The sequence below is a fragment of the Tyto alba genome, unplaced genomic scaffold, assembly GCF_018691265.1.
Source record: "Tyto alba isolate M040663 unplaced genomic scaffold, T.alba_DEE_v4.0 Super-Scaffold_7, whole genome shotgun sequence".
In the NCBI taxonomy this organism is placed as follows: Eukaryota; Metazoa; Chordata; class Aves; order Strigiformes; family Tytonidae; genus Tyto; species Tyto alba.
Window position 1 is genome coordinate 3,457,313 of NW_024881328.1, and position 18,405 is coordinate 3,475,717.

The 18,405-nt window shown below is 37.7% G+C and overlaps 1 protein-coding gene across 3 annotated transcripts in view; it reads right to left on the reverse strand.

Annotated features, from left to right (window-relative positions):
- ACVR2A (activin A receptor type 2A) overlaps positions 1 to 18,405 on the reverse strand; it is a 66,088-nt gene that overhangs the window by 23,336 nt on the left and 24,347 nt on the right. For all 3 annotated transcript variants that reach the window (XM_032997448.2, XM_032997447.2, XM_032997449.2), the window contains 3 exons: positions 5,590 to 5,797; positions 3,235 to 3,344; positions 1,860 to 2,014 (listed from right to left, as the gene is read on the reverse strand). In XM_032997448.2, coding sequence (XP_032853339.1) covers positions 1,860 to 2,014; positions 3,235 to 3,344; positions 5,590 to 5,797 — 473 coding nt within the window. The remainder of the gene's footprint in view (positions 1 to 1,859; positions 2,015 to 3,234; positions 3,345 to 5,589; positions 5,798 to 18,405) is intronic.

The window sequence follows — 18,405 nt, forward strand, 5'->3', positions numbered from 1 at the left end:
ACTTTCCACATCAAACCTTAATTCCTATTCACCACAAGATAAGAAAATGTTATTACAAAATAACTAGCTCAAGCACCAACATATACTTATCCCAACTGATACAATCTGAGCATTAACAAAACAGGTTATTACCCTATTTATTAAAAAATTATGACGTGTCCACTCCTGTACCAAACACAAACCACGCAGGAAAAGAACTGCAATAAAAAGGAGGAAGATTATCTAAATTCAAGTTCTTGAGATTTCGCAGGTATTTAACATTTGCTTGCTTTTTTAGCACTTTATCCATTACTTGTTCAATTTTTTTAAATCTAGAAAGGAAGTCACATGTTGCAATTATTCACACAACTAGCAGTTATGAATTTGATGTTACAGTGAAGACTACTAGGTTGACGTAAAGTCCCAAATACATAAAAATGGAGATGGATGAAGTAATTATGCTAACAGATTGCATGGAGTTTGAGGATCTGCAATACTTTCTGCAAGGACAGGAAACATACTTTTTTCCTCTAAATTATGTTCTTTTCATTTGGCAAGAACATATGCCCACTTCCTCCCCCCCAAATTTTTCTTATCTACTACTATGAAACTGAAACCAAAACAATTTTATTTATCAACCAGAGGCAATACTGCTTCCTGGAACACCCTGAAGTCAAGCAGTAACACTGAAAATATCACAGAAGCTGGCAGTACAGAGCAAATACATGTAAATCCGTCTTAAATGCAATCCTACCAAAAATAACAAGTGTTTTAATGTTATTTAATCATAAATAGCATCATCGTATCATCACTGTATGAGAGGCAATGGATTCTGAGTGGTCACAGCACTGAGTTAGGAAGCTTAAGTTCAATTCCTACTGTCAAAACCCCAGTGTTGTGGGACCCCGGGCAAGGCGCTGCTTTCTCCATTTCCACCACCACGTTTTGTTCATCTTTCCTGCTTCAGCCTAAAGAATTTGCCGTCTTAACTCTTTTCATAAAGGCCTTCTAATCTCAATTAAATCTCCAGACATAACTGAAGAGGAATTCTGGTATTAATATTAATTACACCTACAGAATCAGCTGGAGCCTGACAACAGCAGGAACTACGGACAGGCAGCCAAAAAAGGCCTGTTTTGATGCAACACAGCCAGTTTACATTTCAAATCTGGAGACCACAATCTGATAATATTTTCTAAGTAAAACACAAACACTGCTAAAACTGAAACATTTTAAGACAAAACACATAAACAAGTAAGAGGAAAAAGATGACAGGAATCACAGGAAGGCCACAAGCTGAGGTAAGCCCTGGAACTACGCTTCAACTACCAATTTTCTTCACAGTCCCTTTAACCAATACCTGTATCCTAGTTCCGTGCTTTTTTAAAAATAGCTAAGCTCCTACTAGTTACCATTTTCTTATTTACTGCAAATTGCCATTGCAAATTAGAAGCTCTCCTTCATTTTTAAACTAGGCATTGCGGAAAGCTCAGCCGTGGGTACCTGAGTGCAGCTGTACACAGCTTTCAGACAAATAGTCCTTTGAACTATGTGGGCATATAAACTTCCCACAGCTGTCCAGCAATACCGCCCTCTTGGCCTTCTGAAGTTTTGTGTTTAGTCTTTTTTCTCCTCCAGAGCACACAAAAGTGTAAAAATATTAAGTAGCTACTCATACATTCAAAGACCAATTAATTAAAGGAGATAAGGCTATTTAAGTAAAGCTTAATTTTCTGCTTTTGTGGATGGCAAGCACAGCACCTCTAAACCAGGAAAGTAACAGAAGACTTCAGCCAATTGACAGGTGCACCCCCCCTTCTCTACTCTTCAGAAAATAGTTTTACCATTCGGACAATGCAAATCATAATGCAGCCACTTACCTGGGTTGGAACGAGTACCGGAGGATACGCTAGCTTGTGATGTCTGTACATCCAAAATGAAAAGAGTACAATCACGGCGATTCCCATTATAGGCACCAATGAATAAAGCAAGGTATTGAACAGAGGTGGCTTAGGTGTAACCGGATTGGAAGTTGCTGAAGAAAAAAACAAAAAAACAGCTTTTAAAAACCAAAAATTATCCCGTGCTTGAAACATCTAGCATCTTGATTTTCTAAAAATTCTTGCAATCACCACAACAGGCTAACAATGCTTTATTAAATAGCATATTCCAGTATAAACAGACACATTTAAAAGGCAGCACTTTGGGAAAGCGCAGAAATAACTGAGATCCCCAGATTTACACATCAGCACATCTAACTTTCTGCCAACGTTTCTCTGCACTGTTGACCTGCGGAAAGCACGAGTTCTCTAGCTGAAGACACTTCCATACGACCTCAAGAAAGGCTCCAGAGCAGCCCTGCTTCCCAGGCAGCCACTGACCCCCAGGGCCAAACAGGTTGCATGAGAACAATGAAGAATGTCAGTTATTGCCTTAGCGGTATCATTGACAGAAATGACAAGAATAATCTCTTGGGTCAACAAAGGCTATTTTAATCTCACAGATTATGTTATTTAATTTCACAAACAACTTCCCTGGGCTATTTGGTACACAAGACATTTGCTGTTTTCAGTTCAGTTATTAACATTATTCCATTTTCCAACAAAGATTAGATCCTTGACTGGAAGAAGATATGCAAGAATAATCAAATCACCTTTTCGTTATTGTTTTTTAAAACAATTATTTGTTAAGTCTGGTTATCTGATTTTCTTTGTAACCTGGGAGGAAAATTCTTTCCCCCTTTTTAAAGGTTACTGTGTTAATTTACAGAGAAACTCAAAGGTCCAATTACTTTAAAGAAATAGCGAGAGCATTGTTGCAAGAACAGGAGCATTCATAGGCTGGTACATGCATATAAGGATGATATGGCTTTTAGCCCAATGTTTTATAGACACTTACAGAAGCTTAACTATACAATTAAGGTAAGATTTTACGGTAACGTCTGTATCTTTAAACAGCCAATTATTTCAGATTATCCTCCCTTCTCACCCCTAGAAAAGAGCTGAAGTACCTTTTATCAATTTAAATTACTTCTAGTATAGAGACCTTTCAAAATTGAAGAAATGAACTGGCAATTTTCTCGGCTCTTTATGTGAATGCACGCTGAGCTCTATCATCCAGGAATCAGAAACCTTCCGGCAGGAAACGCTGACCACAACATTTTGAAAAGTCTTATCTCTTGAACATGCACAATATTAAAGTATTTCTGAACTCTGCTAAGCAGTTCCTTCATAAAAATGTGTTAGACTAACTCACGTTGCGTGACCTCCATTTCTGGGAAATAGAAAAAGCGTTCATTACACATGTTGCCTTCACAACAACAGAAAAACACTTCGGGGCTGTCTTTCTTCTCTATGCAATCATTCCTATAAAAAACAATAATAAAAAAAGTGAAGATTAGTAAATTGGGGTTTTTTGTTCAAGAGAAAACATATGCTCATACTTAAAATTTAAATTGAGCTTCATTAAATCATCCAGAACAACACACTACCCAAATAAGAGTTAAATCTGTAGAAACAAATTAAAATTTTGTTATTTTACACTACAATGAAATATCATTAAAACTGAAACAGCACTTTTTTGCTATTTTTAAGGCAAAGTTAAAGAAAACCATCCACGGGATACTGAAGAACAGTTCAGATCTAAACAGAACAAACCAATGATCAAATGGCTAGTGTTTAACCATAAACTCACAGTACAGAGTTGCATGGATTGGAGAGAAGTGGGAAGGAGAATTTTCAAGTGATTTTATTTTTAGGAAAAAAGATGAAATTTGTGCAATCTCCCCTGCCTACATTATGTTCAGGGACAGGGCTTATTTCACTCAATTAATTAACCACAGGAAAGGAATTCTATCAACAAATAAGCTGAAACTCTTCAAGTCAGGAAGGAAAAACAGGCATCATGCAGGAGACAACTTGACAGCAGAAAGAATTTGAAAATCCTGCAGATATAGTTCAGGATTTTAAATACAGCTGAAGATCGTCAAAAAAGTTTTGGGTTCATTTTGAAAAAATTAGGGTTATTTTACTAGAACCAGCTGTTACAATTACACTGCACTGTAACTTCTATAAAACATTTATTCTTCAATGTTCTTAATCTTTTGTTGTTTGGAATTCATCATACTGTAACTCCCTGTTTAGTAAACCACTCTTCACTTCCAGAGATAAGATTTTGTTTAATGGATATTTCAGACAAACACGGCATCATGCATTCTTATGACAAGTTACAGTTAATGAGGTCTTAGAGCTAATATTTTACTCAGTTTTCAACTATGTCCTTACCATCCTTCCCGCATTTTATTCCTTCTTCCAATTTCTTTTCTTTGCTCAAGGAAGAATTTAGTATCTTTTTTTTTTTGACTGTTCAAAGATACACTTGGAGCTAGTGAGGTAGCAATGCTACAGACCCCAATTCTATCTCCATCCTCAAAGTTTAACATTTTCCAGAAATAAACTCAGCTCAGGAATTCTAAATCCCCCCACTCCTGCAAAGCTACAATTAAGAACAGATTAAAAGACACAAACAAAAAAAGTACTTTCCCATCCTGAGTGACTTACAGTTACTAGGTACTAGGAGCAACAAATCAGACTTCTTTAAAATTGTCCTCCACCCTCCAGCATAGCTGAATTGTGATCATGCTGTGCAAACAAGCTTGCAGATACTTTGCTATTTCTCTGAGAAACAGGTAAATCAGAACTACTGTTCAACTTAGCTTTAAACTGTCATTAAAGGAGAAAACATCTTAGAGTGTACGGAAACGTTATTTGGTAAAAATTATTATCATGATTTCTTCCACTAATTCAAGAAACACAAAAGGAAAATTTTCTAAAATATTGCTACAAATAATTTCTAAATACATTTTAATTAAGATCTGTTATGCATTTATTTTCTTAACTCTCCTTTTCCAAACAATAACCGTTTTGGTCAAACAAAACTTAGTAAGATACTTCAAAGAACTGGAATACCATTTCTTAAGAGTCATGACCTTTACTCAGCCAGTATCTAACAAACCCCAAGTCCTGCTGTTACTGCTCACAGGTACCTGCTAGACCATCTGTTATAAAAAAAATGACTGGAATTTTAGAATATTCGATGTCTCTTAGAGCTGCCACTGAGGTGAGCTTTTTAATAGATCAGCAAAATACTTCCACGTTTAAGTAAAGAGCAGACGAAGTGCTGACTTTCCTATTCCAAAGACTTTGGAAAAGTGAACTATAGAATTTTGCATCCTGGTTTCAATAGCTATATTTGCATTGCTTGGCAACAACAAGTCATGAGAAAATCTGTTATTAGTGGTTTAAAAAAAATAAATTAAGCATCTGTTTTTTAATATATATTACATAAATAAGAGAAGGAAAAACATGTTATTCTGCAAACAAGGCAAAGTACTTAGATGAAGTTGGGTCAACAAATACAGGTAACCAAGAGGGGGAAAAAAAAAAAAAAGCACATTTATATGCATCTAAAACCAAGGTAACTATTCACAGAGTAGCTAACTGTATTAGCATTTGTCTCTAGTATTGTTTGCAGAGGGGAGGATGCAAAAATTGTGGACAGGTAAAATAGTTTAAAATTACAAGTAAATTTAAAATTTATAGGAAAACTCACCTGTCGTAACAGTTGATGTCATCTAGCCAGCAACCTTGCTTCACAATTTCAATTGATCCAGAAATATTCTTCCAGGTAGCAAAACAGTGTCGTCTTTTATCTTTATCACCATAACAAGGTTCAATACCACTGCGATTTGTTTTGTCTTTTTCCCAATTAGCGTTGTAGTAGATACACTCTTGTGTTTCTGATCTGCCAAGTATGGCACCTTTTAGGAATGAAAAGAAAATCTCAATTAAACGTCATTCTGAAGGATGAGACATGTGAACAGTCAAACTCAGGATGTACTAAAATATCATACACCACTTACATCAACATGCCCTCTCCCCTCACTTTTTTTTTTTTTTTAAGGAAAGAAAACTTTTATAAGTTCACAAGCATTCCAAGTAACTGTTGAAACATAAAACAAAGATCTTCTGTTAAGTCAAACATTGACTGGGATAACTTATCAAAACGTGAAGAAATAAAGAACAAGTTATGGCAGTACTTTTCCCTGAATAGCAATAACAGAAAATTTAAAATAATGAACAGTAAAGATTTAGTTTTGGTATTAGCCAAACAAGAAATTTTATCTAGTAGAATTTACCAAAAGGTATTTTTGTCTCTCATCTTGCTACACACTCCTAAAAAGCAGTTAGCAAATCTTAGAAACTTAAACCCAACTAATAAATTTGGGTTTAATCCACCAACATCTCTTCCCCTAGCTTTCATCTGCAATGTCACTTCTTAACACAAAGCACTGAAGTACAAAGCACACTATGCTAAAATAGTATCTTTTATGTCATTCTGATTTGCCAAGCGAGCAACTGGAATTGAGACCGGTAGGTGTGAGGCAGCGGTCCCTAATCTCCAAGGACAGCGCTGTTTTTTTTTTGCTGTGGTCCCACCCAGTCAGTCAGCTGCCACACAAAAGACATTAAATCTTTGCCATAACTGGAGAACCGAGCGGTTCCGCTCTCCCAAGGCCCAGGGCTGCGTCTCCCACGCGCAGTGGGATCAGCCCCGCCGGCTGACCCGCGCGCTTCGGGCGGTAAAAGCCGCGTGGTGTTTGGAGGCCGAAGCACTGATGCGGTCTCTATTAAACACGCTGGGGAACCAAGAACAGACTACCAGACTAGCTGACCTATCCTGGTACTGCATTTTGGTTTGTTTTTTTTTTTGTCATCCCAGCATTCTTAAAAGCTTCTGAACTTCTGAATTTGTCTTTTAAATTACAAGTGTAACTGATACGTCAATGCCTACTGACAACCTACAGCAAACCCCAGACAACATCCATACACGGAGGCACCTCAAAGTGGAGCTAATTTCATAGTTTTAGTGTGATATGAAGCACCAATCTCGTTTCTAGCAAAGGTAAGGGCCTGTCAGGTTGCAAAACTGTTAACAAAAATACTGGAAGGCAGGAATAACTGGTTTTTACTTTTGTTTTATCTTGTCAAATAATGCCAAGAGCGTGTCATTAATCTTCATGCAAACTTCATCATTTAACATGTATTAAAAACATGCGAAAACAGAGAGGGAGATCGAAGAGCTAGAGAGTCAGAGGATTCGCTTTAAATTGAGGAATGGTCAGGAGGATGGATGACAAAGCACATTTACTTTGCTTGCGCACCCATCTGAAATTTTCAAGAGAGACATGTACATTAGACATCACGCTGGAGATCTGATTTAAAGAGAAAAGGTCTTCCATAGCAGTCAGTTCATTACATATTTATTTGTATCACTCATTACCTCCTTTATTCACATATATTCACAATAATTTTGATACGCTAGCTATTGCCTTGCAGCCATAGCCATACTTCTCATTTTTCCTATAGAAAAGTAGAGCAGCTATAACCCTGCCTTCTTTTGTGGGATGAAATCTTTGTCACCCAGGCACGCTACCCAACAGCAGTAGGAGGTGGGGGTCAGGGTGACAGGTACACTGGTAGAAGCTTCCATCACGCAACACCTCCTCAAACACACACAACTGACATTAAGGTGGTTTTTCTCAGTAAGCAGACCCGACAGTACAAGGAACAAAAAGGTTGCACCTCTCGGGGTGACGAGAGTTATTTCAAAGCGAAAATTGGTGCAGCCCTCTTGAAGTGCAGCGCTGACCGCTGTGGGCATCCCACATTACCACCTTCAGAAACTTCTGACTTTGACGCATTCCCAAAATAGGCAGAGGATACTGCTTACGCTTTTTGGGAAAGAGCCTGGCTGTTCAATGGGAGCAATGCGCTAGCCAGCTGGTAACACTGCGAGATGCAGCATGTTAACTATTATATTCTTTGTGCTGCGATGGCCTGACCTTTACAACTCCCAGCTATGGCAAGAAACAGATGAGGCAACAGATTGAACAATTTGGTTCTGTCAGTGCAATAAAGCAGAAGTCCTGGATTTCTCTCATACGTGCCATTCCTTTTCTTCTGCTGCCAAGCCTAGCTTTGAAGGACCATAGACAAGCTGAATCGGATAAAATTCTTGAAACTACAGTGAAATTAACTTTGCACAAATATTGTCTTTATACATGTCTTGTCTATAGTCAGGTTTTCTTATTCATTAATGCTCTGAAACAGTTTAATCTAGCCACCTGGTGAGCTATCGCACTGTTGGTTTAGTGACTTTGGCTCTGACTGGAGAATAACCATAATACCTTCTCTAGGGGCTGAGCAGACATTTGCGGTAGGTCTGGCCAGACTAAACTGATGTATGGACATACCAGGACTATCTTGGCTTAATCTTTCAAAGTAGAAAAGCAGGAACACAGCAGAAGCAAGGGAAGAGGAGCAGGGGAACCACACAAAGGCGGCAGCCCTGCGCCCACCGCACAAAGGGAGCATCTGCTTACAACCAGCCCTGCCACCCCCTCCACAGGAATCAACCTCTGAGAGAAGAAGGGCAGCTGGCATTTACAACAAAAGCAAAATTATTTGGGTCCCAGTTTAGGCCTAGTATGTCTATAATGAAACTCCTACAACCATTCTGAGTGCTGACAAACTGTTTTCATATGAAATTGTCAGGTCCTCGAGAAATCTGTTACTGAATCTCAAAAGACAAAATGCGGCTGTTGAAAGAAGCCATGAGCAAAGCACCAGGAGTATCCTATGGGCTGAACTTAAAGTCTCAAAGCTTCTGAGAGGAAAACACATTTAAAAAGCTAAGAATATTCAAGTATATAGTAAGAGTTTCGTTTCGGCATGTTAAGGCAGATCACATTTAATATATGCTGTTATCATATTGCAGTTAATGTACAGCAGTACAGCTGTATTACTATACATTTGTGTCCATCCACAACAGCTGCAGTAAGAAAACCAACATTTGCTAGTGAACTTCTGAACCGCTGTTAATACAGGATATACTGTAATTGTTAGCAGTACAGAAAGCAATTTTATTAGAGTGCACATGTGCAGTCTGGAAAACCTCACCTTAGTAGGAATTCGAAGGACTGGCTATTGTTTTTTTCAAGCAGGAAGACTATATGAATGTCTGAAAAAAATCTAGCCAGCTTTTTTAATTGAAAAAGGGGGCAAACAATTCAATCTATGCATCACTAGTAAGATGGACTACACTAACATAGCCCTAATTTAGAAAGCGATTACTAGAAAAAGATACTGTATGAAATATGAATTCTCTATTACAGATACCACTACATTACACCCAGAGGGGAAAAAGAGGGACAGAAACTTCTGGGAGTTTTATCATCTAGCTTTATTTAGTAAACCTGAAACTGAGCAACACAATCGTATTGGTCTGTAATGCAGGAATGGTTTCATGACATTTTTAATAGGTCTGAAATGTGACCGTGATCACTCTTCTCATTTCCTGAGAAGGCTTCAAAACAGACACATGCTCCCCCCAGCCTGTGTCCTACTCCCATCCCAAAATACTGATTTTGCAGCATACTTGGTTGGTGACACCACAGAAAGACACAAAGGCTTACAACGAAAGGGAAGGTGAATCTATGATTCCTTGATTGTTTATGAAATTTAGCAGAATTTTTAAGCTGAAGTCATGAAAACTGGTAAAAAGGCTACAATGATTAGTTTGATGGTGCTGAGATCTAAGACACCAGCATGGAAAAAAAAACCACCTCAGGTCTTCTGAAAGCCAGACTATGTATATATGTTGCTCTGATGGGTGCTCCCAGTGTGTACCTAACACGTCCTTAACTAGAAGGGAACTAAAAATAAAATTTCAAAAACTTATTTCTGCACGTCTTCCAGCACTCGACAGAACTACCGTCTACTTTTCCATCTAATATGTCTCTGAGATGCAAACAGGAACACTGAAGTCTGGAAAGAATAATCGCATCTGTATTTTATGGCTGCACAATCTACCCAGACAAGTCCATTATACCGCACTTGAATTTAATTCTATTATAAGCACTAATGACAGTATTGGTAAGGATTTATATGCAGGAATACTCATGTGATAGAAAAGGACCTTTTTTTTTTTTTTCCCCGACGTTCCCTAGAACACTTAGTATATAGAAGAATGAAAGGGTGAAGTTCAGTCTGGCAGCTACCTATACTTACAGTAGAAATATTACTTAAAATGTATTATGTTTGAGATTAATTTGAACTCATTGTGAGCATCAAGATCCACAAACATATAGGGAATGGAATAGTTTATTAGAATAAACTATAAATAAGCAGAATGGCCTGAAGCACCACAGGGACTGGACACTGTGAGTTATTTAACAGACACAACGTCCCATTCACTAAAAGATTGGAATTGTAACACACTGCTCTAGAGGAACAAAAGAGAGCAGAAAGTGTAGCACAAATAGAAACAGCATCTTGAAAGAAGTTCAGTTACTGTACAGGTATCTTTGTCCATATATGTTATCCTATTTGTTTCCACAGTGATCTCATACACACTTTCTAGACCCATAAATCTATCTAAGAACATACTACAAATATATACTAAAAAGGGGCAGCTTTGATGTTTCCGCAAGCAGGAAGCAGGTTTGTATCATCCTGTATTTTTTCTGATAACACCCAGGGGAATGCTTCTCAAAGGAAAAATAAAGAGGTTATTTTCAAGCTAATAAAGCAAACTGAGTTACAACAGAAAGGACCTATTCTGTCCTCCCTACACATACTGATATGTCCCAAAACATATTTTGTTGATCTTTTAGACAAGTATTAGTCCTATTATCATTGTTCTCAATGCTCACAGGTCCAACAAGGACTGTACTTCATAGAAACTAAGTCAAAGTGTTTTCATTAAATCCAAACAGCAACAATTAACTAAGCAATGCAAGAATCAGGAAAAAGACAAACAAGACAGTGAAGTAACAAATCACCTGAGCTGTTGTCACACTGCCTTATACAGAAGATGCGTATCTTTTCAAATTAGAGTTTCTCATTATCATTATCTTTTTCAGCATGTTCCTCCAAGCCGGAATTGCAGTTAACCAATCAAGAAGTCACTGAAGAACAGAGAAATGCCACCAAAGTGCTGCAGCTCTGCGCAGAAGTCTGTGAGACTTCTCTCTTAAGAGGCTAAAAGGTTAATCTTAAAAATGTAAAGACAGACCTAATGTTATTTTCCTAAAATAATATTTGAAAATAAAAAATAAATGAGTTTGCAACTCAACATGGGTCCTACGGTAAACTTGGAAGTTTTAATGTAGTCTTTTGCATAACAATAGCTATATTAAACTTCAATTCTCCAGGAATATACTATGATGGGGGGGGGAACAGACAGAGTATCAGGAAACCTATATTCTCTTAGGTATCTCATCATATACTTCAAAAATATTTCGTGGTTTGTTTGGTTGGGTTTTTTTCCGCAGTTCACACCTTCCCAAAATGGAACCCTTGTACAGATAAGCCTGCCATGGAAGCATTACATTCTCTAGCTGAGATGAACACTTTGAAAAAGAGCTTTCCAGCGGAAGAAGCCGGTGTTAAAAAACTGAAGACTGATCTACGTAATGGCACTACACTAAGTCTTAACAGCACGGGTTCCTAATTATAGTGGAAACAATGGAGAATGAGTTCATCTACAAATAAAAAATACAACTGAGAAAGAAGGGTTAAAAAAAAAGAAAAAAAGGGAGTATAATCACTCCACTACTATACTATTAGAAACTCCTTGCAACTCCTTGCTGGCTAGACAGACAGCAACAAGAACACATACATTTTTCTACTAGAAAAGTGTCTTCTGGATTTACAGATATCAGTACAGAGAATAATTTTTTTAAAAAGTCAGCTATTTTATATATATGTCTATATGTCTTGGTTTTATTTTAAAAAAATTATAGTGAGTATGAACACTGATTCTACTCAGCGTAGACAATATATCAAAACCATTGACCTGCTTCTGAAGTTAGGCAAGTCAAAAAACTGTTAGGTATCACTCCTGGATCGAAGACAGCTTCTAAAACAGAATCAGGTAATACATATATTTTACTTTGGAAACAAATGATCAAACAGCATGCATGGTATTTTGTCTCTCTGTTTGTCACAGACTCAAAGGCTGGTGCTGTGGCGATGGAAGGTGGAGTTGGACCATTCATTAGCTTTTTTCTGACATTAAACAGCCAGTGCACAATGCATCAGTCTTTCTGAGATGGAACACTGCATTAATACATACTTGAAGAACTCTGTGAACGGCTTGAGTAGATCGCCATTTCTCTGCAGGGTGCAAGCAAAATGCCAAAACACTCTGACATTCTTAATCTCATCAACACTTCAATTTTACAGGTAAGTTCCATTGAATATTTAAAGGCACCGCAATATTGTAGTTCTGGTAAGAGAGATTTGGCAGACTGCAGTATCACGCAACTTGCGCAATTTTTTTGAACAGAAACACCACCTCAGACTACAACATACTATTCACACATGACCTGAAACACAAAATTAAATACAATCAAATGAAAAAAACTAGGATTTTGGATGCTGTAGAATAGATGCCCTTAAAATGTGCTGAACATTCAAGCCATAAGAAACTCCCTACCTGTGAATCCCTCTCCAAAAGTGGCCACTTGATCTTTCAAAATTGAAGCTTCAGTTGTTTCCCACGTTGAAGAAACCTGGGCATCTATAAAACCGTGAACTCATTCTGATGACTTTCCAGAAGAATATTTAAGAGAGACTATTAAACTTTTTATTAATTTAAACAAAGAGCTACAGTATTCAGAGACCTGAGGTTTTAGAAATGGTGGCGGCAGAATGAATGGAAAGCATCTTTAAAGGTTAAGACCACAATTCAAGGAAAAGGATACAGTAAAGATGAGCAACCTCTTAGTTTGAGTGTTAGTTTGAGAGACTCCACGGTACCATCCAAAGTAACATGTCCCTCTGAGTGATTAAAGAAAATGGGATTAAGGGGGCAACTGTGATACATGGAATACTCAGAACAAGTACTCCACTGCAGGAGGCATAACACTGGCATCTAAATCTCACTGAACTCTTGCTCGAGGGAAAAAGCTGCTGAAATTACAGAAGCTGCTGTACTTTCAATATGTGTTCCTCCCTACAGTCCCTCCAAGCAGTCTGCCCTATTGTTAGAAGAAATTAATAATGTCATAGTAGGATTTTGTAGAGAACTTGCATCTTCTGCCTTGTACTTCCAAATATCTTATTTAAGACTGGATTTACGGAAGTGGGAAAAAACCAGAACTCTAGCGTCCAAGTTTTCCAGCATCATTTCAGAGGAAAGCACATGGCAGAAAATGGAGAAAAGGGGTCAGGTGACATCTATATATTCTAGGTAGAAATTAAGGTGCCAGTAATGGCATAACTGGTATCTATAGCATCAGCTGGCTGCCTCCGAAATAAAGATTGTCATCCTCTGGGAATCTCTAGAAATTTTCATTTAAGATAAGTGCTATTTTTCACACTTCTTAACTTCAAGGAAACATGCTAAAACACAGGCTGAGGTTTTCAAGTTCAAACATGCCATTCCTGTCACTGCAAGGTGTGAGCAGCACAAAACAGAAAAACTTTCTCATCTACTGTCTAATGATTTTGTAGGGAAAAATAAAAAAGCTTGAAAGATTCTGTAAATTGTTTGGTTTTGTGAAGCACAGCCTTGGGACTACGCTTGCCTCATACATCAAACATCCCCTCCTCAACACAACACAGAAGGTACTACGAGATGGTAAAAATCTACCACAAGTAACACAGGGCTCAATATTCAAAGAATTTTAAACTCTACAACATTCAGAGGCTGAAAAAAGTAGATGAGGGCCAAACAGGCACTAATGCTAGAAATATACAGTTTCCAATTCAGATTATCCTCCTCTGACCAGCACAAAACCCCAAACACAAACAAGAAAATCAATCACTACAGAAAACAATCAGAGTAGCCAACCTCAAAGCAAAAGCTGTTTCAAGTCAGCCAGGATTTAAAAGGATAAGAAAAACGGACATGGCACAGAGGAAAGGGACGATGTTTGTCCTAACAGGTCCCTTCCCAGCACTCCCCCCAAGAATACTGGCCCTCAACACTGGATGCAGGTTTGAATGTAGAAACAAGGCTCAAAAAGTCAAAATGGTTTTTGAGATTAAAAACTTGAAAACTGGGGTTCTGCTGTACCCTGACTATCTAGGTAGTTATCATCTACAACTATCTCTGGATGAAGCTCAGGTAAGGCTCATGAAGTAGCTACGGATGCTCTCCCCTTGCACACACGAGAGTAACACCATTTTCACAGTCTTAGAGTGCCGTTATTAAACTGGAAAAGTAAGGTATGTCCCTAGTAGCCATAGTCCCAGACTAAAGCCTAAACAAACTGCCTAAAGATATCAAAACTAGATTGGGAAGATATGAATCGTTTTGAAGGCTGACTATCATGCTGGTGGTGGCAGCTAGCAGAATTTCTATTTTGAGGCCTGACAGTGAGTTTCCCAGCAATGACCTCAGATACCTGTCATCGCTGCTCATCTGATCTGAGAGTCCCAGAGCAAGTGGAACCCTGCAGTGCCTCGCCGGCAGCGCACACGCTGCTGCACAGCTGACAGGAGAAGTCTCGGTGTAGGCTCCTTTCATCGCAAGGGCCTGCAGATCCATTCAAAGTATTCAGCTAATGTAGAGGGAGGCTCAGGACATAACATTTGGCTTTTCTTCACAGCCTTCCCTATTGTGCTAGATTTTCCAAAGGTAAAATAGGGGCTACAAATAATTCTAACTACGAAAAAAGAAAAGAAAATTACCTTCAAATAAACACTATCTTGACAGCTTACTTCCTCCCTCTCTACAGACTGCACTGAACAATCTATATTCTCCACATACACTGATCAGCAGATCCAGACAAGCCACAGCTGCCCTTGCCCAGATGGCAGCTAAACAGTACGAAAGACAGGTTCCAGATTTGTGTAAACAGAGAGAGGGATTACCTTGGACATGCAAGTGAAGAGAATAACATGGTGGGGAGAAGGCAGGATCCAGTATTGAAAAATTCAAGCCTTTAAAGGTTCACAGGCTCAACTGAGCTTGAAACCCTTCTTTACCCTTCCCTTACTTCAACTCTCCAATATACTTATGGAGAATCATCTAGTTTAGCTTCTGTCTCCATTCCACACAGACAACAGTCCAGGGGGTTTTTTGTGTTTTCATTTTCATTTCTCTTTTCATTTCACTACCTCATCACAACAGTAGGCCTTTCCAAGTTCATCTTTCTTACAGAGGTTGGCCAGAACTACATTCAGTACTTAAGCCATTTCCAAAGACTTGTCTGGTATCAATTTTGGTTCTGTTTGCTAGGAAATACTCTTTCAGAAGCATTTTAGGATCGGATGCATCACAGCCAAATCACATTAGTAGTTCATGGTATCTGCTAAAATGCAAGACCACAGTTTGAAATACATTTTTAAGTTGTAGTGCAATCAGAAAAGCAGACTCTGCTATACAGCCTCACAAACAGCTGAACTGGCACAAATGAGTAGAAGTAATTCCTTCCTTCAGCCACTAAACTTAAATAAATGTCAGACTGCAGCATTACACATCTGAGTAAATACTTGCCATCATAAAAATGCTAATATGTTTTTGACTGCTGAGCCCTCTTCCCAAAGCAAAAAGAAATCTGCATTAGCTCAAACTTTGCTGTATGTTTAATTCAATTTTCACTGTCCAGTCTATATAAAATTCCAAAGCTTTTCTACATTGAAAGAATTTAAAAATTTGTGTCGTTATGTTTTGAAATCAGTATTGATTATATTAAAAAAACAAAAACAAAAACAGAAAAACTGTCTCTCGACCTCTATCTAAACTGGCTGTCACTTGAAATGGATTTTCTGTTTGTCCCCTCTCAGTCTGCCTTATTTTGCTCACTGTATCTGAAGATTATGCTAAAAATCCCATTCACACAGCTTGAAACAACCCGTATTTTTATGGACAAGAACACTGTTGACATGGCAAGCACATACTCTCCTTGCTTTCAAGCTCCTAGATCAACTCTCTCAGTCTCAAGCTCCAAACAAACCAACACTGGCAGTTCCGGCTACACCTCAGCTGCAGCTCAACTCTTCGTCAACCACAATACTCACCTTCAGCAAACACGACCTGGGTACTGACTGGAGGATGGAAGAGTACAAAGAGGTTTCTTGTCTGAAGTACCTAGTTCTGGAGTTATTTTCTAGAGAAGATCAGGGAAATTCAGAGTCCAACTGTCTTATGGAGTCTCCATTAAGTAACCATTTTTACCATATGTAATGCTCCTAATTTAAATAATCTTATTACTTTTAACCCCCATCATCACCTTCCCATGCTCTAAAGAGACTACAGAGTGAGCTTTCCCTCAGGAAGTGAGAACTGACAGAATTTCACCTGAAATCATTATTACGCCAGTTTTTATGTAGAAAATATTCTGATATAAATGTCTGGAAAACTATCAAAAACTTCAGGTACTTACGATTCACAACAAGATGAAAAAAAGAAATGGAACAACAAAACAATTTCCTAACGTACTTCCACATTTGACTAGTCTTCTGCTCCTTTTTTTTTAATCTTTATGGATTCTTATGAAGCAGATTTTGCTTCATGTCATTACTAATTGTATCCAGAAAAGCAAGATCAACAACGAGGAGAACAAATCTAAAAAGGTAGTATTTTAAAACTGAAAGGAGGTTGTTAAAGTCAAGATATTACATACCAAAACAACTAATTTTGTATTTGTTGTCAGAGGTTTAAGAATAACTGATGGGAAAAGGGAGCAATTTGACAGTATATTGGTAAAACTCCTATCCATGTTCTAGCGCGTAACTCTGTAGTAGTGACTTTAAGAATATGCTACATATTGGACAACCAGCACATTTATTGTCATTACAACAGTTAAGTGTAGCGACTGCTGCAACAGCTGCCTTAAATAAATCAGCACTGGTCTAACACGAGAACCAAATCAATACAAAAGTAATCCAAGATAGTGGCTTTTATTTCTCTCACCTGCCGACAAGCACTTACAAATAGTCTACATGTTCATGTTCGGTGTCTTTCTGAAGGGGGCGGGGGGGGGAAACGCCTTTTCTAAGGCTGTTTGATGTTCAATATGAAGCAAGGCAAACCGATACTTGAAAATATCAACAGAACTCAATGATACATGAGCAAACTCCAAATAAATACTACAGCAGTTTCTCGTGTACAAAAAGGTAACTATGCACATGTTTCTAAAGTTTGGCCCCCATAAAGTGGCAAAAGAAATATTAATCTCGCCAGAAAATCTTCTCAAAGGAAATTCTGAAGTGGATGAAAATTCCTGTTATTCTTCCACCAAAGAAATGCCTCTGAATTGCTGTAACTTAACCCATACACTGGAAAATGTAGAAGAACAGTATGGAATCACCCCTCTCTTCCCTTATTAGAGTGAATACCACTTCAACTCTAGTCATCTGTAAATCATCTCCCCATTCCCCAAAACACACAAATAAAGATATTTGGAAGATCATATACCTAATCTACCAACATCAAGTAATCTAGGAAAAAAAGCAACTAAGAAACAAAAGACCAAAATATTCTTATTTGTGGTTACACATGAATAACAAAAATTTGATGCCAATCTACAGTGTCTCACATAAAAAGTGCAAAATACCTTTTCGAAACCCAAGATTATTGCTGGAATTATTTCTAAGTGTAAAGGCTTTAAAACATGCCTTCAGTATCTTCAAACATCTAAACACTTAATAATATCAAATTAAATTGTCGTTTAAGAACTATGTACATATGCTTAGTAAAACTGAAGTCAACAGGACGATGCTTCACTGTATGTTTGTTATTAAAAGTATTCAAAACCACACTAAAAACATACTGCTACTGGAGTTTTTGTTCTTATCAATGTTTGCCATTTTTTGTCACATGCTTGATAACACGTGATCAAGCTAAATTTTAGTACTACATAACCTGACTGTATAGCCCACATTTGACATAGTATAATAATCCTAAACCATTTAAAGAAGTTTATAGCATGTAAATCAATGAAAAAATAGCCTTGAAGTGTTCAATTAAGCCAGTTTTGCTTCATTTAACTTTGCAAGAAAGCCTTAAAGATCCATTTGTTACAAAATGTTATATAAAATTTTTAGTGTTAACTTTTCAATATGCTAATTCAAAGTATTAAGACAATTTACGATAATTTTATTAAATTACTCTCAGGAAGCCCAGATACATATATATGTAACAGAGTCCTACACAGTTCTCAACTACAAAAATATCTACATTTAGAACACAACTCCAGTTTAGCCAGTATGTCCACTATGTACTGGGTAATGCTTTTAAAACAGGGGGAATCCAGATTTACTGTGTGAAACTTGTATTTATGTGTTTTATTTTAATTATTTTTCCCCTGATTGCCGTGTCACCATTCAGGCAAGATCTCCATAATGATAA